The sequence below is a fragment of the Cydia pomonella genome, chromosome 4 (assembly GCF_033807575.1).
Source record: "Cydia pomonella isolate Wapato2018A chromosome 4, ilCydPomo1, whole genome shotgun sequence".
In the NCBI taxonomy this organism is placed as follows: Eukaryota; Metazoa; Arthropoda; class Insecta; order Lepidoptera; family Tortricidae; genus Cydia; species Cydia pomonella.
This window is the reverse complement of record NC_084706.1, coordinates 1,796,972-1,824,520: the sequence shown is the minus strand read 5'-3', so window position 1 is coordinate 1,824,520 and position 27,549 is coordinate 1,796,972. Positions and strand designations below refer to the sequence as shown.

General features: G+C 36.4%; 5 protein-coding genes across 10 annotated transcripts in view; 2 read left to right on the top strand and 3 right to left on the bottom strand.

The window, feature by feature from the left end:
• Nucleotides 1-446: 446 nt before the first annotated feature.
• LOC133516833 (piRNA biogenesis protein EXD1-like) lies at nt 447-3,345 on the bottom strand. Its single transcript, XM_061849826.1, has 3 exons — nt 2,758-3,345; nt 1,325-1,441; nt 447-743 (listed from the first exon to the last, which is right to left on the bottom strand). Exons 1-3 carry the CDS (start codon nt 3,343-3,345, stop codon nt 501-503), a joined length of 948 nt encoding a protein of 315 aa, XP_061705810.1. The 3' UTR covers nt 447-500.
• Nucleotides 3,346-3,387: 42 nt separating this feature from the next.
• LOC133516834 (vacuolar ATPase assembly integral membrane protein VMA21 homolog) lies at nt 3,388-3,991 on the bottom strand. The gene is made up of 2 exons (XM_061849827.1): nt 3,725-3,991; nt 3,388-3,642 (listed from the first exon to the last, which is right to left on the bottom strand). Exons 1-2 carry the CDS (start codon nt 3,743-3,745, stop codon nt 3,388-3,390), a joined length of 276 nt encoding a protein of 91 aa, XP_061705811.1. The 5' UTR covers nt 3,746-3,991.
• A 1,578-nt stretch (nt 3,992-5,569) lies between these two features.
• On the top strand, nt 5,570-8,326 carry LOC133516830 (uncharacterized). Its single transcript, XM_061849821.1, has 6 exons — nt 5,570-6,347; nt 6,566-6,664; nt 6,752-6,852; nt 7,217-7,328; nt 7,513-7,599; nt 8,019-8,326. The coding sequence occupies exons 1-6, from the start codon at nt 6,309-6,311 to the stop codon at nt 8,175-8,177; spliced, it is 597 nt and encodes a 198-aa protein (XP_061705805.1). The 5' UTR covers nt 5,570-6,308; the 3' UTR covers nt 8,178-8,326.
• Nucleotides 8,327-9,361: 1,035 nt separating this feature from the next.
• Nucleotides 9,362-27,549, top strand: part of LOC133516828 (glutamine-dependent NAD(+) synthetase) — a 43,428-nt gene continuing 25,240 nt past the window's right edge. The window contains exon 1 of one of the 3 annotated variants that reach the window (XM_061849819.1): nt 9,362-9,679. The gene's annotated coding sequence lies outside the window, so the exon portion shown is untranslated. Of the gene's footprint in view, nt 9,680-15,810; nt 15,949-22,320; nt 22,555-27,549 lie in introns of those variants that run through there. The other 2 variants (XM_061849818.1, XM_061849817.1) reach the window with 2 other exon arrangements.
• Nucleotides 10,242-21,321, bottom strand: LOC133516826 (cytosolic carboxypeptidase 2). Of its 4 annotated transcripts, XM_061849814.1 has the most exons (17): nt 19,845-20,708; nt 17,799-17,974; nt 15,769-15,921; nt 14,976-15,208; nt 14,735-14,881; nt 14,392-14,650; nt 14,140-14,304; nt 13,950-14,065; nt 13,622-13,781; nt 13,231-13,550; nt 13,029-13,152; nt 12,876-12,953; nt 12,630-12,809; nt 12,301-12,449; nt 12,039-12,215; nt 11,678-11,848; nt 10,242-11,457 (listed from the first exon to the last, which is right to left on the bottom strand). In XM_061849814.1, the coding sequence occupies exons 1-17, from the start codon at nt 20,056-20,058 to the stop codon at nt 11,142-11,144; spliced, it is 3,138 nt and encodes a 1,045-aa protein (XP_061705798.1). In that variant the 5' UTR covers nt 20,059-20,708; the 3' UTR covers nt 10,242-11,141. The 4 variants fall into 4 exon arrangements, with proteins under 4 accessions (XP_061705798.1, XP_061705799.1, XP_061705797.1 ...); XM_061849815.1 differs by having other exon boundaries at nt 12,876-13,152; nt 20,594-21,321; XM_061849813.1 differs by having other exon boundaries at nt 12,876-13,152.

Here is a 27,549-nt window from a genome sequence, read left to right as displayed (position 1 = left end):
GTGCCACATCTAGTACTAAACATGGTATGCTTATGCCTTATGCTATGCACATAATAATGATATCCTATTCCTAACATTACACCATTTAGTTGAAGAAAATTTTAATGCAAGAGTATAATTAGGACTATATTTTAAGAAAATGTAATATATAATATCTGCATACTTTAAGTATTTCTGTGGCCGTTACAAAATGCAAAAATATTTATATATATTTGATAGAAAGCTAATCAGACACATGCGTCGAGCAATCACAGATACATCAAGCTATTGTGTATTATATCATAATTATGGTTCATTACTAAGTCCATATGCCTTATTTTTGAAATTATTTTATTTTTTACTACACTAGGCAGAATAAACTGGTAAAGCACATAATTTAAAGACATGATCATTGATAAAATGCAAATTAAAGGGTTAAGGTTCAAAGGTGTAGGAAAAACAAAAAATAGGCCTACAACTACCTTTTATTTTGACAGGAATGTGTTGTTCTTAAAGTTAAATTAATACTCAATTGCACTCTTAAAATCCTTTGGTAATTGGTGATGCTTGCCACATAGTTCCCAAGCTTTGAAGTCATCGCTGGAGCGCAGGTTCTCCACAAAGCATTCCACTCCACGCACAAATGGCAACATCATTTCTTCGTTGATTATTTCTGATAGACGGTGCATGAACGCTACGTTCTTTGCAAGGGTGTCTTTAATAGCGGCAGACAATGGACGAACAGTGCACTGTAGAATGTCAAGCTGAAAATTAAAGAAAATCATCAATATTAGGTATAAGATCGTGACATTCACAAAGAGGCGTGCCTTGACTCGCATTGTCGTGTTATTAAAGGTAGATTTGACAAAACTGCGCGTCATCGTGGATGACACGAACTATATCAGTCATTCTTTTCTTTAAATCTAAAACTCATACTTGACTGGTTTTTATTTATTTATGTTATTACTCAGTATGGTTTTCTTTCTTAAAACACCCAAGTTTGATTTATTCTCTAGCAGTCCAGACATCAAAACTTTCCAAGCCAAATGCAATTTTGATTTGTCAAAATAAAGATTCAAAAAATAGAATCGAATGGGTAAACTCGTTATAGGCTCTGGGCGGCAAGAGGATATAGTGGCAACAATAATACAAACTGTAACATTTAAGGTGTCTCAAATCTATTGCAATGCAGTTCTTAAAAAATGGAGATAACAGTGAAGGTTTGCTTGATCGAAGCTGCGCGCTACGGGCATACCTGATAATACGGGAAAAACCATATGTAGTTAAAAGCGTCCCGAACACGTTGTGTTAAGACAAATCTTAAAGTTTTTGTAACCAAACTTACTTTCTCTTCAATGGCGTTTAATTGCAGGCCGAGATAAGTGTTGAGGCATTCTGCCAAAGATTTCACTGTGTTAGGCAAGCGGCCTTGTTTATTTCTCTGGATAATGAGATCACCAACCTAAAAAATGGTAAGAGCAAATCAAGTATCGACACCAAGGCCCAAATGATAAGAAATCTGGAATACTGTCACAACATAGTTAATAACTCCAAGTGAGTATTTTTTTTTCTGTTGGGAACTGCTATTAGTGGGAAACAACTATAATTAGTTTTGATGTATGTAGGAATTGAAATTAGGGTTTTGGACACCATCTTCTCATTTAACCACACATTAATTTTGCATGTTGCGATTCCTTTTAAGTCTGTGTACAGATTCAGTCTTATCCAATAATTTTGAAGCCAGTGGGTTAGGATGCCTTGCTAGGCGCTCAATATAGTTCTTGTGAATTTTTTGATATCTTCCTTTATGATCATATTGAAATAATTGTGTATTTCATCATTTCGCATGAACCACGGTGCGTGGACAATCACACAAAGGATGGCGTTCTGTGCTCTTTGAAGACACATTATGTTACTATCACTTGGACTTGATAGTAACATAATGTGTCAAAGAGTTCCCCATAGTTGGATCCCATAAGTCCAGATGGGTTTAATGATTGCATTGTATAGAAGTAATTTGTTGTCCACTGAAAGGGTTGAGTTTCATCCCTACAGCCAAGTGAATATGAACAACATTTGATGAGACTAAACCCAAGAAATTAATGGAATGAAATATAGTAAATGTTTTGATCTTAAGAAATGTTCAGGTCCTTTAGACACCATTTTGGGATGCAAGCATATCAGTAGAATGGGTATGCTGAAAGTAAGTTGTAATGTGACCTCCATGGACCTCCATGCCACAGCATTATGCTGAGTGGGGATCCTATTTGAGCATCCTATGTTTTTTTTAATGTTTGCATGTTTTCTTTTTCTTTATGTACTATGATGTGGCATTAAATAAATGTATTTTCTTTCATTCTAATGCAATAATAAAACAACAGGACCTGTACATGACTGTACTTATAATTAGGCATTGGAGTTTTTATCACACTTAAGACATTAGCGAGCAATGGAGTCTACATTAGCAATCAAATTCATACTCATTCATTAGTGATTTTAGTTTTATAATCAAGTTCAAGAACCTTGACGAGTTTATAAATGATACTTTAATTTGGTCTTGGAGTATAAATTAACATTACAAACAAGAATATAGGCCATTTTTTTCATCAAGGGTCTTTTTCTTCACTATAAAATTGAAATCTCTAATTTAATAAATGAATGATTATGAATATGAGTTGACTTTATTGCTAATGTTGACTCCATAGCTCGCTAATGTCTTACCGTGCGATAAATACTCCGATGCCTACTTATGATGTTTGTATTCTTGCAAACCCTCACCTGAGTGTCAAAGACTGAAGACAACTTGACATTATGCTTATGATATAAGCAGTCAGACAGTTTCCTGCAGTCATGCACAATTTTCTTCGGATATTCACTCTCCAGGAGCTTCTGTAAACCAGCCTCAAATGCATGATACTGCATCACTTGAATATCAAAGATGTAAATCTGCTGAGAAGTAGCCATTACCAGAAATGGCATTTTGCATTTGCGACCCATCGCTGAACCATCAGAGCTTACACTCACATAGCTGTATTGATTTAAATCTTCCAGAGCTTCATGGAAACTGTTGTCCACTTGATTGATAAAGATGTACTTCTTTGCAATATTAACAATCAACTCACATTCCTTCTCTGAGATCTTTAGGTGTTTCTGAATGTCAGGTTTCTGAAGTTTTATTATGTTAGTTACTTCAGAATTATAGTAATGTGTAATACCTTCACTTTCATTTCCTTGAGGCAGCTCTTTAACATTATAAAGAGAAATTTTAGACTTATCACTGGTAATACTATAGAAATGGCCTTCATATACTTCACTGTTCTTAGTTGTAACTTGTAATAATTCCCCTTTCATGTATAGACTGTCCATTTTGAGTTTTTGATATGCAAGTAGAGTAAATAAGATAAGTGTTTAATCCTTCTTCACTGGTTTCGCAGGCGGTGCGGTATCCGCGGTACCATAAGCTTTGTAGATGTAGAGTCCCAGAGTCACATGCAGTACAAGGACGGCGACGACGGCGGAGTATACGCTGCTCGTTGTTATATCCAATCGCAACAGGCCATCGAAAAGTACTATCTTAGCAGTGAAGAATGAAATAACCGGTACGATTATAATTACCAAACAGTATTTTACTACTGTCTGAAAGACTTGAAAGTCGGGTAATTCCTGAAATGTAACAGGTTATGTGGGTATAAAATGAATAACTTGAAACATCAATGAATTTATAATAACTATTATATAAACTTACATTGGCGCGACCTTCAATCATGTTAAAAAACGGAAAATAAATAAAAGAACGAAAAATTAACAAGCACTTTCGAGAATGTTAGTCTCATCAATGCCGAAGCGATTTCACCGATAAATCGTAAAAAAGAATGATGTGACAGCGTCAACAGCGTACCATTTGACACAAATGAAAATTCATAATCAATGAATATTGTGTTCGAGTCATTGATTTAGACGTCAATGACAACGAAACACGAGACAGCGTATACACACCCAACCTAATTTGTCAGTCAGGCACGAAGTAAAAATTAAAAAAAAAACATTTAAAAAGTAGTCAATAAAGCAGGCAAATACCGTCTATGCAAATACCGATAGATTATTAATATGTTGGTTGTAACATGACATCACTATTTTTGATCTCACGTAGACAATTTACGCACACACCACGTAGTGTTTATAGTATGCTCTTTGGCACACACTTGCATTTCATTTTTGGCAAAGAGCATATATAATCATTACGTTTTGCTGCCAGTATCTACGGCACCATGCCGCAGGGGGATATTTTTTAGTATTTTATTTTAAGTTTAGTATTATTTATTTTTAGATTTAGGTTTTAAGTTTTATAGTGTATTCTACAATTTGTATAGTCATGTTACTCGAAATAAATAATTGTTCTATCATTACGTTCTAATTTTTGGTCGCGCTTCTGAAGTTTGACAGTCGTTCTTGTTCATCCTATTTCTATGATTGTATCCCGTTTCGATATTGTTTCCTACATAAATGTTGCTGTTTTTGTAAATAAAAATACACAATGACACAAGTTGTTTCCTTTTTTATCAGACAGGTGTCTAAGGTTTGATTGCCATATAAAATTGATAATGTTAGTTCCCATTTCTGCCACGACTTTTCTTGTTCCGCACAGACTCTATGTTTGATAGTGAAGCATTTCATCCACCCATTAGTGATTATATGCTCTTTGCACCCATTATCCATCCAACCATAGAGTCTGACCACGGGCGTTTATCTGCGAGCGTAGTATCTTCTTAGTAGTTTGTGAGTCTGACCAAGCTAAGTTGGCAGCGATTTTGATGCCAATGCAAGTGTTAAGTAAACGTCATAATTTCATAGAATTTTGACGTTTAAAATAACACTTGCACTCTCTAGGTTGTCAAAATCGTTGTTAACTTATCTTGGTCTGACTAGCATCCAACTTTCTGTTGAAAGGGAAATAACATACTTATATCTTTCTCTGTCTATCCCAGGAGAAAGTATAAAGGAGTATCCAGACGAGACAATTTTTTTGCCAAATAGTAGGGTGGACTCAAGTTATTATCCAAACAGGAAAATGAAGACTACGTTTGTATGACAAGACGATTTCGCGTCAGCCCTCCACTTTTGTCTTAAGTAGCTCATTTTTGACAGAGCGCATTTTGACATCCGGTAGGTAATCTGTTACTTTTTTATTACAAAGGGAACTATGATTGTAATAGCTTTTTCATAATGTCGATATGCGTTAACTAGCTATCGTTACTTCACGCTTTGTACACATACATGGAAATATTTTATGGATTTATTACTAAATCCCACATATACATATAAATATTGTGCTTCAGTCAATTTGTCTTATGAATCAGATGAAAGGCCCGGCCACATGTCAGCGGTGCGGCGCCGCCACAAACCGCTCTGTGCTCTCCGCTCTCCGCTCAAGTTTCTGCGGTCGGTGCCGCACCATACTAGTTATAATAGTTTCTATTATATGGGAGAGGACACTGACTTCTGTAACACAGCTTTTTACCTAGCTCAGAAGTCAGGGACTTCTACTAAATGTACTTGCCTTTAATGCCAATAAAATTTATTTTATTTTATTTTTTATTGATGGACATGGAAAACAAAGTGCATGCCCGGGAAAACCTGTCCATGCAACTGTCCTGTCTGAGCAACTTACGTAAACAAATACGAAAGTTCTTGCCCTCTGACGGTCTTCCCAGCAATGCCGACCGGTCTTCGCCAGTTCGCCATATAACCTTATTAATAAAAAAATTGGTAAGTATAACGAGGATCAAAACTCCTGCACTCCCGAAGATGGTTTACCAAAGAAAGTATAAATACTACTGTAGCCCCATATAACGAGTCTTTATTAGAGATTCCAGGAATATAGGCAAGTATTCGGTATTCGGCGTACTCGGTCACTTTGCCGAATATTCAGTATTCGGCAAAATACCAAATATGTATTACGCCTACTATTAAATAAACTTTGCACAATTCAAATGTAAGTCAAATAAATTTATATTCTCGAGAAACGGTTATTAAGGAACTTATACAAACCTGTATGGTCCTTCGAGCCGCATCCGAGTTATAAAACCGCATCGTCTTCATAATTTTCTTTAATATATTTGTTTCTAGGAGAAATATAATATAATATATATAAAACAAAAGTAATAAACTGGGAAGAGTAACGTCGCGCTGAATAACTAACTAGGTAATGGGTGTTAAATTATCACTTACACAGTCACACTATTATATCCGGTGAGAATAATGGTGCATCCGCTTATTTTACACTTTCATTAATCCTACCGAACATGTAACACGTTAACAACAGTTCAAAAATGAGAAAAAGTCATTATTATTGGAGTTTAATATTTTTTGTAAGTACAACATATTCATTATTTTATTTATACACTATGGCAATGGTTAGGCAGTAGGACAGAGGGCTAGACTAATTTAAATTTACCTAATTCACATAGCTTTTACTTAATGGCTGAGCTTTTTTGGTTTGCTAAATTACTAATTTAATTAAAAATTGCTCAATGGATAAGGATCTTTGACATGATCATTACTAAAGCAACCTCGATTTATCCGACAGATCGAGATAAGTGGCACTTTCATTGATATACACGAAATCAAGAATAATATTTTAAAATGGAAACAACAGAACTTACAGAACGCACTAAATTTTAGTGAGGTCAGATTCAAACAGTTCTTTCTCAATTTACATGACAATTTAATTTAAGAATTTATCACGCACTGAATTTTATTTGATTTTATGCAGATTGGGGCATCATCTAGTGGTATCTTCGACTTTTCTGATGTTAAAAATAAAATTTTACAATGGAAAAATCAAAAATTGGCTGCTCTGTGTCCGACGAATGGGTAATTATAATTAATGATTGTTTCAATAAATGGATGACATGAATGCAATGAATGAATGATTAAGATTATGATTATAATGATAAATGTAATTATTAAATGTTCGTTGATATGACTCGGTCGAGCAACTATTTTGTTAAAAAATGCCATGCATTAGGCGCTATCTATTTTCTTTGTCTTGTGATGTTGTAGATGAATAGTTTTATTTTAGTTTATTTATCTTTTTTGTATGTTTGCTTTTGTACACAATTCACTTTAACATATTTAAGTACAAACGTAGTTAATGATTAGTAAGTTGTACTAATGAAGATCGTAAGTAAGAAATAATCGATTTTATTATTGTGATATGTATAAACTTTACTTACAGGGCACAACTTCAAAATTTGCTTAATTTAGTTTGTAGTACAGCTCAACCTACCAATATTACACTAAGAGATGGATGTATAACATGTTTTTCCAGAGTTACTTCCATGCCAGAGGTTAGTACTTTCTTCAATTGGCAAATTAAAAAAATATTAGGATCAAGACTCACTTAGGCATGAGTGAGGCTTGATACAGCCAAATAGAGTACATATTAGCACAAAAAATCTTCGTTAAAATACAAAACGGTTGATAAAGCCAACAATAATACTTAATTTATAAGTACGTGTATTATATTTTTAGGGTCCTCAAGAATTAACTGCATTAAGCGCGTGTGCCTCGCAGTATTTCGTAAATACGACTTATGCTGCCTGCGCGACTGCACTAGCTGTAAGTAATTAATTATACTAACTAGTAGTTTGCTAGTTCGCCTACTCATAATTTAACGATTGAAATATAATGTCCTTAACTACACGTTTACTCAGGTCTTAATTTTTTATTGTATTTAAATTAGAACAAACCTATTTAAGTTATTGCGTAATAAACTATCATCTGATAGTTCAGTTTAAAAACATTGAAATGCCGGGACGTGCCCCAAGCCACCCGTGTGTTCCAAGTTAAATGAAGAGCTTCGCTCGCTCGTTCGTAGGTACATTAATACTTGACGGTTTCCAGGCCCTTCATCTTTATTTGCCATGCTCTAACGGACGTCGGCGACCACCTGTGCACTCTCTATCCTGCTCTTAGCCATAGATTATTTGTATTTGTATAGATAATAGGCCCTTAATAAATAATTTAAAAAATTTCAGACATTAGCATCTTCCGCTTTGAACGTACAGCCTTCTGGTTGCTTCATGGGTTATTGCGATTTCGTGCGCTGTCTAAGAAGAACCAACTCAATTAATTTGGTAAGTATCTATTTTATTGTAAATCCGTTTTTAATGTTTGCCCTAGTCAAAATTATATGACTGCTAGCTAGAATCGCGCTACAAGACAAGGACTGTCAAAGTAAACTTTGTAGCCACAGTCAATTTACTGCCATCTTTCGACCCAAGATTAAAACTTTTTGAACGCCATTTAATTTTGATCTTTATAATGTCAGTGATATGTGCTAATTTTGTTAAATAACAAAAAGTGGTGCCATCTTACCGAGCATAGGGCTGGCTAAAGAATAAGGATGTCAAAGTCAAATGGCATTCTTACGCTAGTACTTTGTTTTACACTAGAATTAGCACCCAAAAAAGTAAGGAGTATAGTTTTTTCTTCTTATTTACTGACAAATTGAGCTTGCCAGACTGCAATTTGGAATAATTTAAGGCCTATCTAGACGGGATGACCAAATTGTCCATTTGTTTAGATAAAAAAAATTGCTTTAATCTCATCTAGCGTCCACGCGCACCAAAGATACATTGATTGAGTAAAATGCATAAAATCTAAGGCAAATTCGTGCTCGAATTTGATACGTAAACGAGATGGCGTTGTATAGCTCCATTTATTTTGCAGTAACTTTGATGCAAAACATGTGGCGCAGAACAGCGACATCTGTTTTGGATGTCAAAATAAGGAGCACTTTATTTCTTAGACTTCACCTCTGTATTACAATCGGCGTCGGCGAGCCAATGTCCTTCAATTTCTTTTTTTTGCGTCCATACCAAATTGACAATTTAATCAGATTAGATGAAAAAGTGTCATAAGGCTTTGCCCAGTAGTGGGACACTTTACGCTCGTAAAAAAATAAGCGGCCGTTTCTTTTTTCAGATAACTCAATGCACTCGAGAAGCAAGAACAGGTGTTAATATAACACTTGATGATGACAACGTGCGATTTTATACTAACGTGACATCCTGTATCTTAGCGAAATCACGCTGCAGTACATATAATCCAATCACTGGTGAACCTCAAACCCCAGGATATACGTCTTCTGGTGCTAGAATAAGTAACGCGTTACAGTTTTCAGCAGCGGGTGAATTAAGGATACTTGCTCTTTCTGCTTCCACACCAGTATCAACTTCCTTCTGCTCTACGTCATCGAATCTCACGCAAACTAGCTGGCTCACTAATGTTTGCTAGAACTTGTATTAGTAGTAAAAATGAATAAAAACCACATAAATGCAAAAGTGTATTTTCGGACTTCATAATTTTAAATACAAATTTTTCACATTTTTTGGAACAATTTTTCGTTGATTGGACTACTTTCTATCATTATATCAGATATTTAAATTCAACTTTTTTAATCTGTTACATCTAAATGACTTTCTCTGTGACATCGATTCGTCAAATGTCAAACAAATACAAATATCACAAATATGACAATTCAATTCAACTGTCATTTCTTACCCCACAATACTGTCGGCCAAGTTTAAAACTTTGTTTTGATTTGTGTTTTAAGTTGACGCACCATTAATGGAAACAATTTTAAAAACGGTGTTTACGAGCATTCGATCCTGATAAATTCCAGTGTTCAAAACCCGTGAGTGTTTCATATTTATACATTGTTTTTTTTATACCGTTACATTCCTTAATAGCATAACCTTCATATATTTTTCGTTTGGTCTTCTGTTTCAATACGGTCTATATGATGGGGTTAATGTTATCTAATAGATAACACTGTACTATTTAAATATTGATAGCAACCGGCATGAAGATATGTAGGCATTAGAACAACTTCAAGATTTTACTGGATCATTTATTATAAGCAGCATTTGTGCTTCAGTAAGTAATAAGTAATGAGTGAATGCATTTATCCTGTTTGTCTGTGACTAACTATATATTACATATTCAGTAAACAAACCACGACTTTTGAATGCCCATCATAAATGTAAAATTTTGGCTTTAACTTTGTGTTTGATTTAACTTTTTGAACGGAACTAAAATACCTCTAAATTGTACTAAAGGCTACAAAATTATATTTAATCACTCTTGCTCTCTATTGTCAGGAGACATCTTCTGTTCCGCAGGGACAGCTATTTAGGTATTTGCATTGAGTAAATAGTTTATATTAAGGATGAAATATACAATTGAAATGTCCAGAAAAGTTCTAAAACAATATTTTACTTTTTCTTTTTAACATGTCAATTTAATATTTCGTTATTATAGGTGTAAAATACATTTAGTACAGGTGATAGGGTGTTTTACATGTAGCAGCTATGATGTACCTTTCCGGCTTTAATAAAGCTTATAGTTTCTATACACCATATAATTGTCATGTCACATTTTACTCAATGGTATTTTCTGATATTCACAAACATTGATTACATACTACAATAGTTTAATTCATTCATCATTTACACTGCTATACTAGGAAACCAGAGCTTAATAGGCGCTAGGTTGGCCCTGTTAGTTGACTATCTGATGCCTGATGACTATGATTGTAAGAAATACACTCTGAATTTTATCTATAAGAATTTCATGATCATGATCATTCTCACTAAAGAATTGAAGAAACATATTTATTACACATAACATTTTTTTTTTCAATATGTAATGATAAACTGTAATTTCTTTTTCAAGTATTGTATACTCATTTTTTATACTTTATTTATATTGTAAGAAACTAAGATAACTAATATCTATTAGTTATGATTATGAACACAACTAAGTGGTCCCTACTTTATCTCCTTTTACTAGTTGTTAAGTGGATGGACAAATAAAACAATAAGATAGATTATGCCCATAAAAATGGCAATAGTTTAGCTCATTTAAGGGCCGGTACAGACGGACTGCAACTTGTATGGGAACTGCATGCCGACTGCACTCCAACTGCAACGTCGACGTGCAGTTCCCATATAAGTTGCAGTCGAGTTGCAGTCCATCTTTACCGGCCCTAAGAATAAAGTATTTTTATGATTTAATTTATAAATATTTAACTCAACATCTACATAATACATGTTGCTTGGACTTATTTATACTTATACATATGCATGTAATAAAATTCAGTTTTTACTAGTCTTAATCTCTGTTGCAGCTTTACGTAACCTAGGTTTTGCTGTCTTTGTTTTTTTCTTTACTTTCTTTGTTGATTGAGTGGAATCGTCACTATCAGAGTTATCTGACAATATCAAGCTATTCATTTTGTTATTCCTTTTGCTCTGGATGGCTGTTGTCACAAAGGCACCTTTTCTAAATCTAGACGTCGCTTTTTTGTCAGGATTGTTTGATTTTTGTGAAGTTGGTTGTGTGTTCCGCGGTATATCAGTAAAACTCGGATTATTCATGTATGGAGATCCCTCTGATTTAGTATGTTTTAGCCTGAAAGTGGAAGATATTGTTTACAAGTGCTATTAAATTTTGCTTTAATAATGTTCTATCTCTCTTGGACTGTCCATTAAGAGTGTTTGTTACACTCTTAACGGACAGTCCGAGGACCTTACGTTGGTTCAACAAGATGTACGAATTTTCAGCAATGGTGCCTTACTGGTTACATTTTATGTTTTTTTTTTAAGTTTTTGTAAAAACTGCAATAACTTACTTTGGCTTTTTCTTCCAAGTTTTAGGTGATTTACCAGAAGGCTCTATCACTTCATCTCCAGCATTTGGCACTTTAAGAGATATCTTCTTGGTCTTGGTTTTTTTCTTTTTCTTGTCGTCTTTGCTCTTTTTTCTTTCTCCTTCAATTTCTTCCAGTTTTTTTGAACAGGACCTTAAATGATACAATGATGATTACTGAACATCTTTGTACATAAAACAGGTTAAAATATAATCTAACCAAATTGTAAAATACTAAGACAAACCAGTCCCCTTAAAGTGTCCCTCTATTTAAGTAATTGAGAAAAATGATTTTTGTTGGCCTGCTAGAGTTTGAATAACATGAGGATAAAAAAACTATATACCGTAACAAAGCCTCACTGTCTGTGAAGTAAGAGTTCATGGCAAAACTAGAGATACCCCAGGACAGGGGCCCCTTTTCTTCAGCCGGAACACCGGTCCAAACATTTCTCTTCAACACATTCAGTTTCACCTGTAGTTCTGCGGGCTGCGAGTTTCTGTTCTTACTGTCTGATAGAAACCTGGTAAAGAAACGAGTTTTTTTTATTTTATTAAATACATTTCATATATGTAACTTACATATACTGTAATATGTCTCTTTCTTACTTTGGAGGAGGCAAGCATCTAAATTGGTGCCACGAGGAGGGGATTAGTCTTGGCTTCTCTGTAGGTTCATTAAACATAGATACGCTGCGTGGTCGCCTACCTAGAGGAGTTTTCTTCTCCTTGTCAGATTGATATGGAGAATCACTTGTCTGAAAATAAACACAATCAAAAGCCTTAGGAGGTTTCAGACTAGCGTTTTATACGCGCGCTTAGGCTCGTTTTTGGAAGCGCGTATAGGCCAAACGCTATAATATGAGCGGAAATACCTTTTACTCTGCACTAACTTTACGAGATGTAATGTTACATTAAAAGCCACTGCAAATACTTACCGGTGCCGGTATAATTTTCAGCTCTGGCGGCATCTTCTTCTTTCTCCTAGGTTTAGATTTGGTGGAATGCAGAAGTCTTTGAACTCTTCTTATTGGACTGAGATTTTCATCACATGATTCAGCATCCGAGGAGCCGTCCGTCATTGCATCTGATGTCAAATCAATTGTCGCTCTTGAAATCTGGAATAATATAAATTAAATCACTCTACATAAGACATCACTTTAAATCTTACAAGCTCATACTACCTGCAAAGTTTCTCGCTTAGTTTTCTTCTTTTCGATCCGATTAATTTTCTCCAATTTAATTCTTTGTTTTCTCGGTTGCTGCAAAGGAGGATCATTTTGTATTTCGTAAGATCCTAGGTCCAAGTAAGATGGCATTCTGAGCTCTATACTCACATCACTAATATCTCTGTGGATATTGGGCAAAATGGGAGAGGACGGTGGTGCGGGCTGCAGTACCTCTATTGGTCTGCGTAGAGCACCGGATTCTGAACTACTACTGGATGTGTCTCCCTCGTCACTGAAAAGTACATTTATTATCTTATTTGAATTACAATTTTAAGCGTTACCTCATACCTACCCTAAATCCAATAAATACCTGGAGTAATCAGACAAATCAATATTGGTTGGTTCGTCCGCATTTGAACCTTCTTTCAACAGCCTTGTTACAATTTTCGCCCTCAGCCTTTCTTTACTCGGGTTTTCGTCGTAAAAGTCGAGTAAAGTTTCACAAAACGTTCGTCCCAAACTCTCGTAGTCTTGAACCGAGAAGTGCGTGGACATCCTGCTGCCTAGCTCCGATCCCCCGAATGATGCTTCCATCGTGTAACTGTTTGCTACACCGAGCATCCACACAACTACTCTACCAGTTCCTTCTTTACTTCGTTGGATTCTGAATTTGCAATTTTCAAAGGAGAACTGTAACAATTTGTTCCTTCTTAGTGCTTTGTTACCAGTATTTTAGTATAACTTTTTTTATAAATACATACCTTGTCAGCAGCGTTTTTGTGTAACATCAAGGGAAAAACTTGTTCTTGTAACCTTCTATCCGAATTTCTTCTACTTTCACAGCCGTAAATAAATATATTGTGTTTTCGAGAATGCGCATGTAAATCCAAGTACATCGCTACACCACATTCCTCTTGTAATCTGAATATAATTTGTTAATGATAATGAATAGGTATTCATTGGTACGGAGGAAAACGCAAAAATGGTGATAGAAGACATTCATTATAATATAACATTGTAATAACACTAATGACTTAATCTAAGAGTACCGTGATTCGAATGGGACAAGTATGAATCGGGAAAAAATACCTCCGTATCATCAATTTTGTATGCCAGACAGGTGGATATGTTTCTCGTATAACGGTCCGATATTGCCTGTTCAAATCCTTTCCGGTCAATGAACAGCGATTATTACCCACGATTACCTGGAATATTTGTAAACTGTTCACAACATGCCACCATTTGTGTGAAGTGAATAAAATCTAGGGCAACTACTCACGCCATCCGGATTCAACATTGGCACTAGTTTGAATATAAACTTTTCTCGCAATTCGCGTGCTTGGTTTGAGTCACCGGTTAAGTAATCTATAAAACCTTTCATCATCCATGATGACGGAGTTTCCCCGGGATGTACTCTCCCTGTTATGACAACTGCCTTCTTTTTCTGTGAAATCATAAGAAAACGATCATGATTCTGCGCTAATACAACCTTAAAATAATACAAATTAATACAACTTGATGATTGGATCACCTTTTGCTCTATTTCATTGGGGTTTGGAGGTGCAGTTATGGTAAGATAGTATACATTGTTACCAGCCAAAGTTCGACAAAGTAGCCTCAGCTTAGAGAAAGTAGATTTGACTGGATGTGACTGTAATCTCGATAAGTATTCCTGTAGATCGGAGTACGTATATGGGTAGCAGTGCGCGATGTACACCGCGTCATCCCCATGAGGAAATTCTATGTTAAACGTTAAGGTGTAGTTCGGGAATTGTTCCTCTTCTTCGCATCTGTAAACATGATATCCGTTTCTGTTATCATTATCAATATCATAGCGAAGCGATTTACATCCGATTAGCTAGTTTTCAACTTACGTAGGGTCATTCTTGTAATACGCGATGTTATCGCCGCACCGTCTCCAACCAATCGAATGTAGGTTTGCGTCTTTTGTGGAGTATAATAAAGGTCGCATGCCTTCGTTGTATAAGCTTTCCGCCTTGGACAAGTTCACTATGGAAAACCTGGATATGTATTAAGATAATTAACCTGTATAATTCACAAATGCGCATAGGTAAGATTATTTAATTGATAACTATGTAAATCATGCATTTTTACCTGTACATCATTTGCTTTTTCGTGTTTGTCACTTTAAAATAAAACCATTGCATATGCCTATTCGTATAGAGATCAGTACGGAGGTGAAGTTCGTAATACGAAGATGTAATTTTCACTGCTTTAGCTAGGTTCCCACTTTCGAATCGCGATTCAAATCGTAATTCATCATCACCCCCGGCACTGGCACAAGCTGATATGAACAGTCGGGAACCACCCACAGTAGATCTACTAAACTGAAAGAAAAAAAACAATTTTCATTAACAAGCCTGTGACTGTAACTCAAGTAAAAGAAATGACTAAACAATAGGTATGTTACACATGGATGCGTCTTCTTTTAAGAATTATTTTAATTTTACTTGAATTATAAATCATCTCATAACTACAAAGTGTAATTTCATTCTGCATACATTTCTAGTACGAGTAGTTTTTTTTAACTAGAGTTTGAATTTGAGTTTGAATAAAAATGAACTGTCATTGGGACCATCATTCGATGCGAGCAGTAGGTATAAGTCACCAAATACCTACGGTGTGTAGCAGTATTACCAACTAGCTCAGTCAACAGTGCTAAAATCTTCAACATCTTCGAATGATGATAGTTCATCATTGGATTATTATATATAGGAGGCAAACGAGCAGACGAATCGCCTGCTGTAAGCAATTACCGTCCCCCACGGACACTCGGAACGCCAGAGCGGTTGGAAGTGAGTTGCTGGCCCGGCCTTTAAGATTCAGTACGCTCTTTTCTTGAACTTTTAAGGGTTACGATGTTGGAGATGGACAAAAGATGACTCACATAATTGACGGCGCTCATCGGGTAATACTGGAAGATGACTGTTCCAGCTTCTTCACCGACTGGTTGCGGACGCAGTTCCTTCCCCGTGGCATTGTAGTAGGGTTCTGGGCACGCAGGACTCCATGATATGTGTTGTATTCTTTCCTCCACTACCTATGCAGCGAACGAAGGTTTAAACAGGTATTACTATTAGCTAGTTATAAAAATCATTTGAAATATGTTTTTAAATAGATTCATTTATTTTATACTCTGTATCTTTAGATATTTAAATAATAGTAAACATGGTAGGTATTGCAATAAGGTGCAGATGTATTAAAAAATGTAACCAAATAAAATAAAAAAATGTCCTCAGTTTTCCATGCAAAAATTGAGTCTGTTCACGGTTTGTGAAATGCGTCACAAAACAGGCAAAATTTTCGGTCACTTTTTTCTTTTTTAGGGTTCAGTTCCTCAAAAGGAAAAAACGGAACCCTTATAGGATCACTTTGTTGTCCGTCCCTCTGACAGTCTGTCAAGACCCTTTATCTCGGGAACGCGTATAGGTATCGAGTTGAAATTAAAATCATATACTCCTGTGAGTATATAAAAGGATAAGGGTAATATAAGCGACTATTCGCTAGAACTGTGAAAAAATCAAACTTCTAAGTTAACGTAAAAAAAAGATACGGCTGTAAATGCCGCAAAAAGCGTATATTTTGACACTCCAAAGGGATTAAAAATTTATAGGGTAATATCGTCTTACAATGGTCTTTAATTACAAGGATGTACCTACAGGGAAAAATCTCAATTTTTAATGAAAACTATCGATTTGTAAAAAAAGTTATATTTGTACGGAACCCTCGGTGGGCGAGCCTTTTTTAATAGGTTTAGTCCTCGTAATTCTGAGGTTACCAGGGTGTCCCTTATTTTGCGATTTTAAAATTTAACAACGCATACCCTCTAAATGTAATGATACTACCTCAAAACACCCTGTAAAAAAAATCAGTACATTCCTGTATTATTGTTATTATTGGGGGGTTGTCGACCAACCAGTGATCTATTGTTACGGCCCGTTCAATCCAAGTTCCATATACATTCCTGTAACAGGAACCCGTGCCGACTTGCAACTAAAAATTCCCTTACTAAATTACTATGGAGAAATTAGGTCAGACAGTAATTTCATAATTTTTTATTTTTCTTCTGTTCTCATCGAGATTTTTTTTGTGAAATAATGACTACGGCAATAGTATACGCGATTGATACGAAAAAAACAATAAAAAGGAAAAAAATGGTCATTGGAAAATTGCATGAAAGTCGGAACGGGTCGGGTTGCAGACTGCAGTTACGGGAATGACCTGAAATTTATTTTCTGAGTGTTGTGGGATAAGAAACCGATTTAGGGGGTAGGTATGCGTTATTAATTTCTGAAAGTCTTAAAATAAGGGACACCCTAGTAGTTACCCAAATTGTGCTTGTGTTTCTAAGAAAGTAAACGGTACCCTTTTTATCTGAAAATTCTCATATTTCAAGTAATATCATAAATGCGAATGTAATTAGCGGCTACTGCCCGTCTGTTACCTCTTCACGATTAAACTGCTGAATTGATTTAGATGTATTTTGGTGCCTATGAAAATAGTTTGTGTGCCGGGGAAGAAAGTAAAATAGTTTTTACCATGAAAATCATTCTACGCTGACAAGGTCGCGGGCAGAAACTTGCAATTGATTTGATTGTCCTAGTGAAAGAGGATTTTTAGCCGAAACCGATATCGAAAGTTCGGCGTGCTCTAGTTTCGGCCTAAACCGAATCTTCGGCTGAAACATGATTTTTATGCCGAACCCGTAACCGAAACTCGTGTATTCCCAATATTCCTATTTGTCCCCACCAAGCACAGATGGCAATAGGTGTTAAAAAAACATCCCCAACTGTCCCCGTCTCAAGTATAATTGTATAGGTATAGCGGCGGTCACGTCAACGGGGACAAACGGGAACTCACCCCGAAACTTAGGTCGGACACACAAATTAGTATATTTGTATCAACTTTAGATCTTACCTGGCATTCCGAGGGCCACCTAGGTGCTTGCTGGGGACAGTCCAGTTCCTTAGGCAGTGCGAACAAGTCCCGAGGCTCCTTAAGCTTGGCCGTAGTCCGGAACGTCTTTGCGTCAGTACTCACTTCGAATTGATTGGTTTTGATGTTGTTTTGAAGAAAGTTTGATATAAACGTTCCTGTTGATAGAGCGAAAGCAAAGTTTTTGATTGCGTGACGATTAATTAGTCTGAACGAATAACCAACTCACTAAACACTTTGGAATTGGAATTTAGTTTAGAACTAAATTTGGGCTGTTGGCAATGTTGGCATCTCTATATGGCAGACTTTTGCGCTTATTGTGTCGCAAGTAAAAAAGGTAAGGTGAAAATATTAATTTTGTAATACAGGCAGCATCCGTAGTAGCGGATTAAACAACAAGCCAAAAGTATCTGCCACCCTCTAATACTTTACCACAAAAAAAAGCGTGTCAGTGTCGTATTCTCGTATTATTATTGATAAACGTAGTATATTATTGATTAGCAAATACAAAACTGAATCGACAAGATAATAATTATAGAATCTGCTCATAAAATTTCACAAATTAGCTCAGAAATGCGACTAACAGGCAGGGAGAACAACCACACATAAGAAAACATTTTTGTACAAGCTGAAACTGATACGCTTAGTTCGAGCTGCATTCAAAAGGTTGATGTATTTAAAAGGTACTTATTAAATACAAAATACAGTACGTAGCGGCCCCCTTTTTTAAATATCTAGTTGTAGGTGACAATATAAAGTTTACAGTACATATGGTGCTACTTTACCGCACTAGTGCGAAAATTAGTATATTACGTTACTGTGTCGAACATTTAAAGGGCCATATGTTCTGTAAAACGTTGTACGATACATGTGCGAAAAATAGGAAATTCGAAACGAGTGGCGATAAATTAAAAGTATTATAACACGACCGAACGGAGTGTTTTAAATCGGCACGAGTTGCGAATTACCTATTCGCACATGTATCGTACAACGTTTTACAGTACATATGGCCCTTTAAATGTTCGACACTGTAACGTAATATGCTAATTTTCGCTCTAGTGCGGTAAAGTAGCACCATATGTACTGTAAACTTTATATTGTCACCTACTGCTTTTTTCATGACTTCTGAACAAGAAATCCAACTTTTCTGGCCACTGCTATCTAGTTTTAAACCTTTTATTCGGGCTCAAAATGCTTTGTGTGCCAGCGGTAAGTCCCATTTAACTTTTTGAAATTATAAATGGCTGTAAGATGACAGTTTTCATACGCAAATAATTAGTCAGGTCATAAGTTCTGTCACAAAGGTTTTGACGGGTAAAATGTAATACAAAGCTTTGAATAATACATTATACCCATGATTTGAAATCTTGTTTTATGCTAATAAAAACGTAATATTATTTGTTTTAAATTTAGCGACTTTATACAACTTGTCTACTTTAGGACTTTCGTTAGACGCGAATACGCGGCTGGATTGTGAAAAAATATACTTTACAGTACATATGGTGCTACTTTATAGCACTAGTGCGAAAATTAGCATATTACGTTTCTGTGTCGAACATTTAAAATATGTACTTGTAAAACGTTGTACGATACATGTGCGAATAGGTAATTCGCAACTCGTGTCGATTTAAAACACTCCCTTCGGTCGTGTTTTAATTTATCGCCACTCGTTTTGAATTTCCTATTTTTCGCACTTGTATCGTAATGTACTATTACCAAAGGGAAAATAGTTAATTTGTATTTGTCTGACACAAGTTTGCACCAGCATTTAGTTCTCGGACATGTCTTTACTTCGGATAATACCCTTCAAACTTAGGGTGCTTTTAAAATTAGCATCCCAATAAACAATGTTTTGAACTTAGTCGTTGACATGACCGGTACTGACATTTTCTATCACTTTTACATGAGTCCTGACGTATGCACATTATTGCCATATCCATATATAAGCTGCTTGTAGCCGTGTAGCGAAACTCTCGGCGCCAAATGGAATCTTGTCAGGTTTAGTTTGAGTTTAACAAATTAATTTACCTTTGTTGCAAATAGGAAAGAGGGATGCTTGTAGCGATTTAACTTGCTCTAAATTGGCAATTAGTAAATTGTCTTCCAATACGGGGTCTCTACTGGGGATCGGGAGTGCTAATGTCACCGTAGTATTGTCTATGTACTCTTGCTTCCTTTGCTCTTCCATTTCGATCATCATTGCGTTGTCCTGTGCTCTTTCAAGTTGTTTCCACCATAACATTTTACGGAGGCTTTGAGATTCATTCACGGTTCTTTGCGCGCGAACTGGCAATTAGTCATCAGATTTTTATGTGTTCTTTAGGCGAGCTTGTGGTTACCATGGTTACGGGCTGGCGTGTTGTTGTGACTGCAAACAGGCGTGCAGCCTGGCCTCGCGGCGGCCACAGTCGAACTGACGACGATTTCGTGTGAGGGCTTAATATTTTGGGTATCGAAAGACTATTATCCTTCGCGTATCATGCTTCGATCGCACTAAATCTCGTTCATTTGCGTCAGAAGGGCATCGCTTGTTAACATACTTTTATCGCAATTTTAGAGGCCTAGTTATAGTTATGTTATATTAGTATGAATATTTGCGTGTTATGCTTCAACGATGAGAATCTATTTTATTGAAGTAACTGAGGTTCCATGACCTTAAGTTATAAAATTAGAAACATTATCTATAAATAAACGGATCTGCTCTTTTGATACGAACTCTTTTAAAGAACTTCTATCATATATAATAATGTGGGTTTTAAAATAATTATATTACTTACCATTATCGTTTTGCTGCTCGCATTGTTCGCCATCCGATTTTTTTTCTAAATTAATAGACATCACTTTTAATTGTTCTTTCCCGTCAAATTATATTCCAATCCATATTTAGCTAACGAGTTCTGAAGGTACGTTACGTCCCTCAGCCGCGTGCCGCCTGGTGTTAACTAATGCTGCTAGCAGACACCTTATACTTCTAGACTGCGCGTCGAGTAAACTGCATGTAAACCTGTATACGTCAACATATAAGCAGAATTTTCTGCCTGAATATCAGCAAATGCGTGTTTAATGTTCCCCAGTGTGATTAGATTAAACGTTACATACATTTTTCATAGAAAATCCACGGTTTAACAAGCCATTTCCCCGTAGGAACGTAACGTTTTCCTGGAAAGCCTGAAAGGTGACTGCACTTCGCGGTAGCGCCGGCTCTCGGCTATGTGAAAACCCAACTTCGCTAATGGCCCTATTACGGCAATAAAACTTAAATTTGCTCGTAGAGCTACGAAGGAAAAGATCTGATGATAATAATGTGGAGTTGACTTTGTGAAGTTATGAATATTGGCTGTACATATTTTTGTTTGATACGTTGCACTTGACGCGCGTAAATTACAATAAAATTGCACTGTAAAGTAACTACAGGTGTTTTGCGTGGTTATCATTTATTCAATCGCCATATAAATGTACGTTAACCTTACCTTAACCTACCTACTGTAAAAGAGATACGGTCTAGCTGAGGTGGGGAATGTAAACGCTCCAGGTAGATTCTGATGTTATTTATATATTTGTTCTTCATAAACAAAATAGAATAATGTCGGCTAAGGCTAACACAGATGCTTGCAACTTTCAAAATGAAATCGCCTGCAGATCTTTATTCCTTCAGCAGGGCGATAGTTCTGAATTCAAATAATCGTTGCCAGTTATCTAACAAGAGACTGTGAAGGTTTCCAACCTTCACACTACACAACCAGACTGCTTAAAATACTCTACTTGGATTTGTTGTAGAATCTCCATTCGGATATACATCATTTGCAAGATAATAATATTGATTAGGCCACAGTTTGTAACTGTATTATTTGACGATCAAATCAAATTTTGGTACCAGATTAAATTATTAAATTATTTTAGTGAACAATTTTAATATTTTATCGTATCTTAAGCGCCTTCATAGTCTAAGCATGTTCCATATCCAAACACCAAAAATCAAATTTTAGTTGCTAATCGATAATAAAAGCCTACTTGGAAAGTCAAATGCTCTAGAGCAGAAACGTATCACTTTCTGCACACTTCATATATCAACAATCCACAAATTTCGGAGCATGAGATATGAAATAGTTATTTGTTTTACTAAGTTGTTGTTTAATCCCTCGTGATAATATTGATATACACGAGGGTAGCGAGTTGTTCGAAAAGTGGAATCCTGAGCATTGCGAGGGTTTCAAGGCACGAGGTTTAAATAAACTTTGCTCCCGAAACACGAACATTTTCACCACGCCATCGCGAAAAAATACTACTGTAAAACATTACAAATAAAATTCAAATGAACGTAATTAAATATTTATAATTCAAAATCATCAAATCATTACTTAAAAGTCAATTCTATTAGCTAACATGAGAAAACAACTCGAAAGTTACATCAGAATCACAGATTACTTTGCCACACATGTGGATAAAATGCAACTTTCTTATCAGTTTTTGAAGTAGGTACAAAGAGAAGCCGTTTATATGAGCTGACGTGGTGAAAAAAAAATTGAGTTGTTCATATGACTCTTTTTGCAACTCAAACGTATATGAGATTGTCTCCGTAATGGCATACGGTTAGAGAATAGGAGAATCATGAACTAAATTAGCTTTATAGACGACTGCGAAAACCTGTTCTTTTTATACATAAGCAACCGTTGCCTAGGATACAGTGATAGTAAAATCGATCCCAGTTAGCAAGAAAACCTGTCCCTAGAGCTTGATGGTAAGATAAAATAGAAAATAACCTAGTAAGTACCAAATGATTTTATTTAAAATATTGACCTTGCTTGGTTATAACTCTGAAATCGTCCGCCGTAATGTTTTATGCACGAAAAGACATGGCATCGTTTCACAACATTTCATTTGCGCACCTTCAGCGTTTACCTATTACACATGTATATTCACACACACATATATATATATATACATTTAAAGTCTCTATTCAATAGAGCAATTCCCTGTACAAATTGAATATGGAAAGCGGGGAAACCCTTTATCCGTGTCTTTTTGTGTGCATATTTTAGGCCAATTACATCATAATGATATTTGAATCAATGTTACCTATTTAGTTGTGGTGCGACTCGTGCGTCTCGCCCGCGTCAATGCACGATAACTACATAACATGATTAAAATATCATTCAGCGGTGGCAGCATGGTTTCAGTTTTATCACCTGTCACTATGCCCATCACTTTCGCACTTACATACGTGTTAGAACGTGACAGGCATGGTGACAAATGATAAAGAGCCGACCATCTTAGCCCTACAGCCTGGCTAAGATGGTCGGTTTTTTATCATCTGTCATCATGCCTGTCACGTTCTAACAAGTACGTAAGTGCGAAAGTGACGCATGACATGACGAGTGATAAAAATGCGACCATGATACCGCCGCTGATGTCAGTGTACGTTCGAATGATGATTTGATGATGATCGCCTGCTTGACGTCTGACCTCATTTGGCTAGCTTTTTTTCTGTGGATACTAAGCACAGGCAACGTCAAAGACATGTAGACATTTTTACACCTCTTTGTAATAGGCGAATTGTAACGGTACATTACGATATAAGTGCGAAAAAGGAAATTCGCAACGAGTGGCGATAAATTAAAACACGACCGAAGGGAGAGCGATAGGAGAAAGGGGTTTCGCACGTGTATTGTACAACGTTTTACAGCACATATGACGCAAAGTAGCATCATATGTACTATAAAAATATATCCTATCTTTGACATCGAATGTACAATAGATACGCAATACGTATGTAAAATTGCAAAATATTGTGGCCTCTGTACTTTTATTCTCACTCTTGATTTTTATATATGATCTCAGGGAACTATTACTATGACATTTTGTAAGTAGTCACACCAATTGGAGGGGGAGGGGGAGGGGTTTGTAATAGTTCCCTGAGTATCATAAAAAAAAAAATTTCGTGAAAAAAACACGTATACAATTTTTACAAGTGTTGAGCCCTCCTAGTAGGTATGAAGACACCTGTGTCAGGAGAACTCGCTCTTCCTGTTATGGTAAGTACATTTTTTTTTTTTTTTTTTTTTAATATGCGAATAAAAATCAAGAATGAGAATATAAGTAAAGTTACAATATCTTTTTGACAGCTTTAAAGCGTCTGGTAAAAGTTACTGCCGGCTGAAATGGTCAGGCAATGTTGATTATAAATTTTTAACAATATTTTCTAAAACATACATAAAAATCAGCCATAAGGATATTAAGAAAAGTTAGTATTATTTTTACCAACCTTTAGCACCTTGTACCGGACAAATGGTCGTCCGGCCAATATAGCAAGTATGCAGACATTAAAAGTACATACTAACACAATATTATCCTATACATTTTATTCATGAGAAAATAAGTAAGGTCTGGCGGCTCTGGGATAGGTCATAATGAACAACTTACAAATCGCAAAAAAAATTCAAAATTCAAACCGACATCAAAATAGAGCTTCGTCGCTTGACGCCCAAAAGGTTAATGCCACGATGGCGTGTGTTTTAAGCCGTTAAGACAAGCCAGGATTCTTCAGTGTCCCGCCATACTGTCCCAAGGGAAGGCAAGGTGATTGGCCGGGTGGCCGGCCCCTGGCACGGGTCGCCGCGGATCGATCCACTACTGTGTCTACTACAATGCCATTATTGCTTCATGCCAATAAGTGAAGTCATTTCTGTAACGATTTATTAGGATTTATATTTTCCGATATTAATCTTTTGGCTATTATATAAAGTATGTAAGTTTGTTTAAGATTCCGTCTAAGGTAACTTTGCATCAACTTGAATATGACAAATTGAGGGAGTGTCATAGTATACGTTATATTTTCATACATATATATTTGGCATGAATGATGACATGGATACACTTTATCTTTGCAAATGACATGCAAAATTAGCTTGGTAGCTTAGTCGGACTCTAAGAAGAAATACAATTGATGAAGCTACTGAAACTGAAGTTACCTAATCGGCTATAGTTCACATACTTGTATCTCCATTTACTGCAGAAGGCTGTTAAGCTGCAGTCAGATCGATCGACTGATAATACTGATTAATATAACGAATTGTAGCTTTTCATGTCTATAATAGGCTAGGCTTTGACGGTTGATTCACGTACGTACGTGGTATCTGATCTGTAAACTATTGTAATGCTTACTTGCTTAGCCACTGGAAAATAGTTGTTAACGACTTGTTTTAAGGTCGGTCATGAGTAACGCACGGTAAGGTTTAGTTAAATCGATCGATGGATAACAAAAGAGCTGGAGTTCATAATGCTTTCCGAGCGCATCGCCTCGGCCGATCCATTACATGGATCTACCAGTTATTTAAAGGAACATTTAGTTTTAGACGATGAATTAAAAATAATAATCAGTCTGATATTTCAAAGAAATCCGTTTTGGTACATGTAATAATGATAATAGTCGAGGCTTCCTAAACACCAAAGATCTCCACAACCGCGAGGTTTGCAATCTCAGGAATTATTTCCTTAACAACGAGTGTGGGATGCATAGTGATCTGGGTGCCAATAGACAGGAACCCCACGCCGCCCTCCTTGGCAAACGAGAACTGGCGCAAACCTGTGGTACTAAGTACTGCGGATCGCAAAGCGGCATGGGAGTGCAAGGTGCTACACGGGCGGTTCTACAAGGCCCTCACGGGACCCAACGTGGAGCTGCTCGCGTCGGTGAACTGGTTAACCCTTTACCAGGCCCCGAAGAACCAGCGTGTCTTAATACGTACTTTATATGCTGTTGCAACCGTATTGAACGCCTTGTAAAAAATGTATTTATGAACGTCGGAGATCTTCCTTTAAACCAGAAATAAAAATGTGGGTTAAGGTTATCCCATCGCCTGTCTAAGTAATGAACTGTCATACTAGATTTTGTCTTATTATATTCTTGATCAGGCCAAGGGATATATTCCACCCACATCTTATATCGGTTATAATAGTCAAGGTTTAACTCCAAATCTCCTACGAAACATTATATCAATCACTGAAAAAAAATCACTTACTTACGTGAGTTTTTATGACATGACAAGACAATTTACCGGGCCATGGGAAATATAGCTCCCACACAGTTAAACTCTAATAAGGCCATGGGATAATGTCAACCCACATCCTAATTCTGGTCATACACAATAATGCATGAATATTTAGCAATGTTTCCGATTACATTAGCTTTCAACACTCAAAATCTACAAAATATCAAAAAATTGTTCGACCTATGTACTTCTGTTTCATAGAAATTATGAAAAGTGTTCGAATTTCTCCGTAGTTTACTGAAATTAGCGTTCAAGTGAATTTAAACGGCTGCCAAAGATATATTACGCAATTTAGAAGCGTGTTGTGAATGAAGATCATAAAATAATATTTTCAGGGATTGACAAAATATTTTGTAGGTGGTTTGGAGTTAAAACCTGACTACGGTAACCGATATAAGATGTGGGTGAAATATATCCCTTGGCCTGGTAAAAGGTTAAGATTCGGGGACCTCTTCGGAGAAACCGAGGGTTTTGCCAGTGCAATTGCGGACGAAGTTATGATGACGAACAATTACCGGAAATATATCCTGAAGAACGGTACGGTCGACATTTGTCGGGCATGCCGCCGTCCCGGAGAGTCACTCAAGCATATCATTTCCGGTAGTTCTCATCTTGCTAACTTGCTTACTTGCACAGAATCTCGTAGCCAGGATTATTCACCAGCAACTTACTCTTCTATACGGCCTTGTGGACCGCGAAGTACCCTATTACAAGTACTTACCTACACCAGTTCTCGAAAATGATCGTGCCACGCTCTATTGGGATCGATCTATCATCACTGACAAGACTATTGTAGCCAATAAGCCTGACATCGTGGTAATAGATCGATCGCAACGCCGGGCCGTGCTCGTTGACATCACCATCGCCCATGATGAGAATCTCGTGAAAGCCAAGAAGGACAAGTCCAGTAAGTACCTAGACTTGGCTCACGAGTTATCCGCCATGTGGGATGTTGATTCGACGATCATTGTCCGGATAGTCGTATCAGCGAACGGTCTGATAGCGAAGAGTCTCGACCAACACCTTGAGAGACTCTCGCTAGGTGGTTGGATCAAGGGTCAGATATAGATGGCAGTGATCTTGGATACGGCGCGGATAGTCCGGCCTCTCTCTGGAGCTCTGACCACCGGCAGCTTGGGCCCTGCCCCGCTGCTGGCGGCACCCTAGGTTAGGTTTTTTATAATGTGTTTATATGTATTTTGTATTGTTGTGTGTTTTTATATTTTACTTTTATATTCATATTATAAATAGCCTGACCCAACATTTTAAATGAATAAAGGAGATAATAGTTTAATTTATTGATAAGCTTCTTCAAAAATAATTATTTTCGTCTTATTACTCGAATATAAACTGGGTTTCTTCACATTACGCATAGTTGTTGGAACAGTCAGCATCAATAGTCGTGAATGAAACAACGCACCAAACGTATCTGCCACCTTTAGGTATTCTTCCAAATAGATACACATTTCTACAGTTCATAAGTATTCGTCACAGTCTAATTGATCTACTCGTACATAGAGAGACATACTCGTATCGCTTGATAAGTTATTAGAGAATAGCAGATACCTTTAACGCGAAGTCTGATCTGTTGTTTTTGATGCTGACTGCAGGGCAATAGATTAAGTTATACGAGTATTATGTCTCATGGGTGAGAGAGACCAAATGTTTTGGGTTGGGAATAGAGA

What these genes read in the sequence shown, in the direction of transcription:
- LOC133516833 (XM_061849826.1), bottom strand. Translation starts at nt 3,345, where the DNA reads ATGGACAGTCTATACATGAAAGGGGAATTATTACAAGTTACAACTAAG. An exon ending in CTTCAGTCTTTGACACTCAG is followed by an intron (nt 1,442 to 2,757) that starts GTGAGGGTTTGC and finishes ACCATTTTTTAG; the next exon opens with GTTGGTGATCTCATTATCCA. An exon ending in TAAACGCCATTGAAGAGAAA is followed by an intron (nt 744 to 1,324) that starts GTAAGTTTGGTT and finishes TTTAATTTTCAG; the next exon opens with CTTGACATTCTACAGTGCAC.
- LOC133516834 (XM_061849827.1), bottom strand. Translation starts at nt 3,745, where the DNA reads ATGATTGAAGGTCGCGCCAAT. An exon ending in TGATTGAAGGTCGCGCCAAT is followed by an intron (nt 3,643 to 3,724) that starts GTAAGTTTATAT and finishes GTTACATTTCAG; the next exon opens with GAATTACCCGACTTTCAAGT.
- LOC133516830 (XM_061849821.1), top strand. Translation starts at nt 6,309, where the DNA reads ATGAGAAAAAGTCATTATTATTGGAGTTTAATATTTTTT. An exon ending in ATTGGAGTTTAATATTTTTT is followed by an intron (nt 6,348 to 6,565) that starts GTAAGTACAACA and finishes TTTATCCGACAG; the next exon opens with ATCGAGATAAGTGGCACTTT. An exon ending in GAGTTACTTCCATGCCAGAG is followed by an intron (nt 7,329 to 7,512) that starts GTTAGTACTTTC and finishes TTATATTTTTAG; the next exon opens with GGTCCTCAAGAATTAACTGC.
- LOC133516826 (XM_061849813.1), bottom strand. Translation starts at nt 20,058, where the DNA reads ATGTTATGGTGGAAACAACTTGAAAGAGCACAGGACAACGCAATGATG. An exon ending in GGTGGCCCTCGGAATGCCAG is followed by an intron (nt 15,922 to 17,798) that starts GTAAGATCTAAA and finishes TTCGCTGCATAG; the next exon opens with GTAGTGGAGGAAAGAATACA. An exon ending in AGATGCTTGCCTCCTCCAAA is followed by an intron (nt 12,216 to 12,300) that starts GTAAGAAAGAGA and finishes TTTCTTTACCAG; the next exon opens with GTTTCTATCAGACAGTAAGA.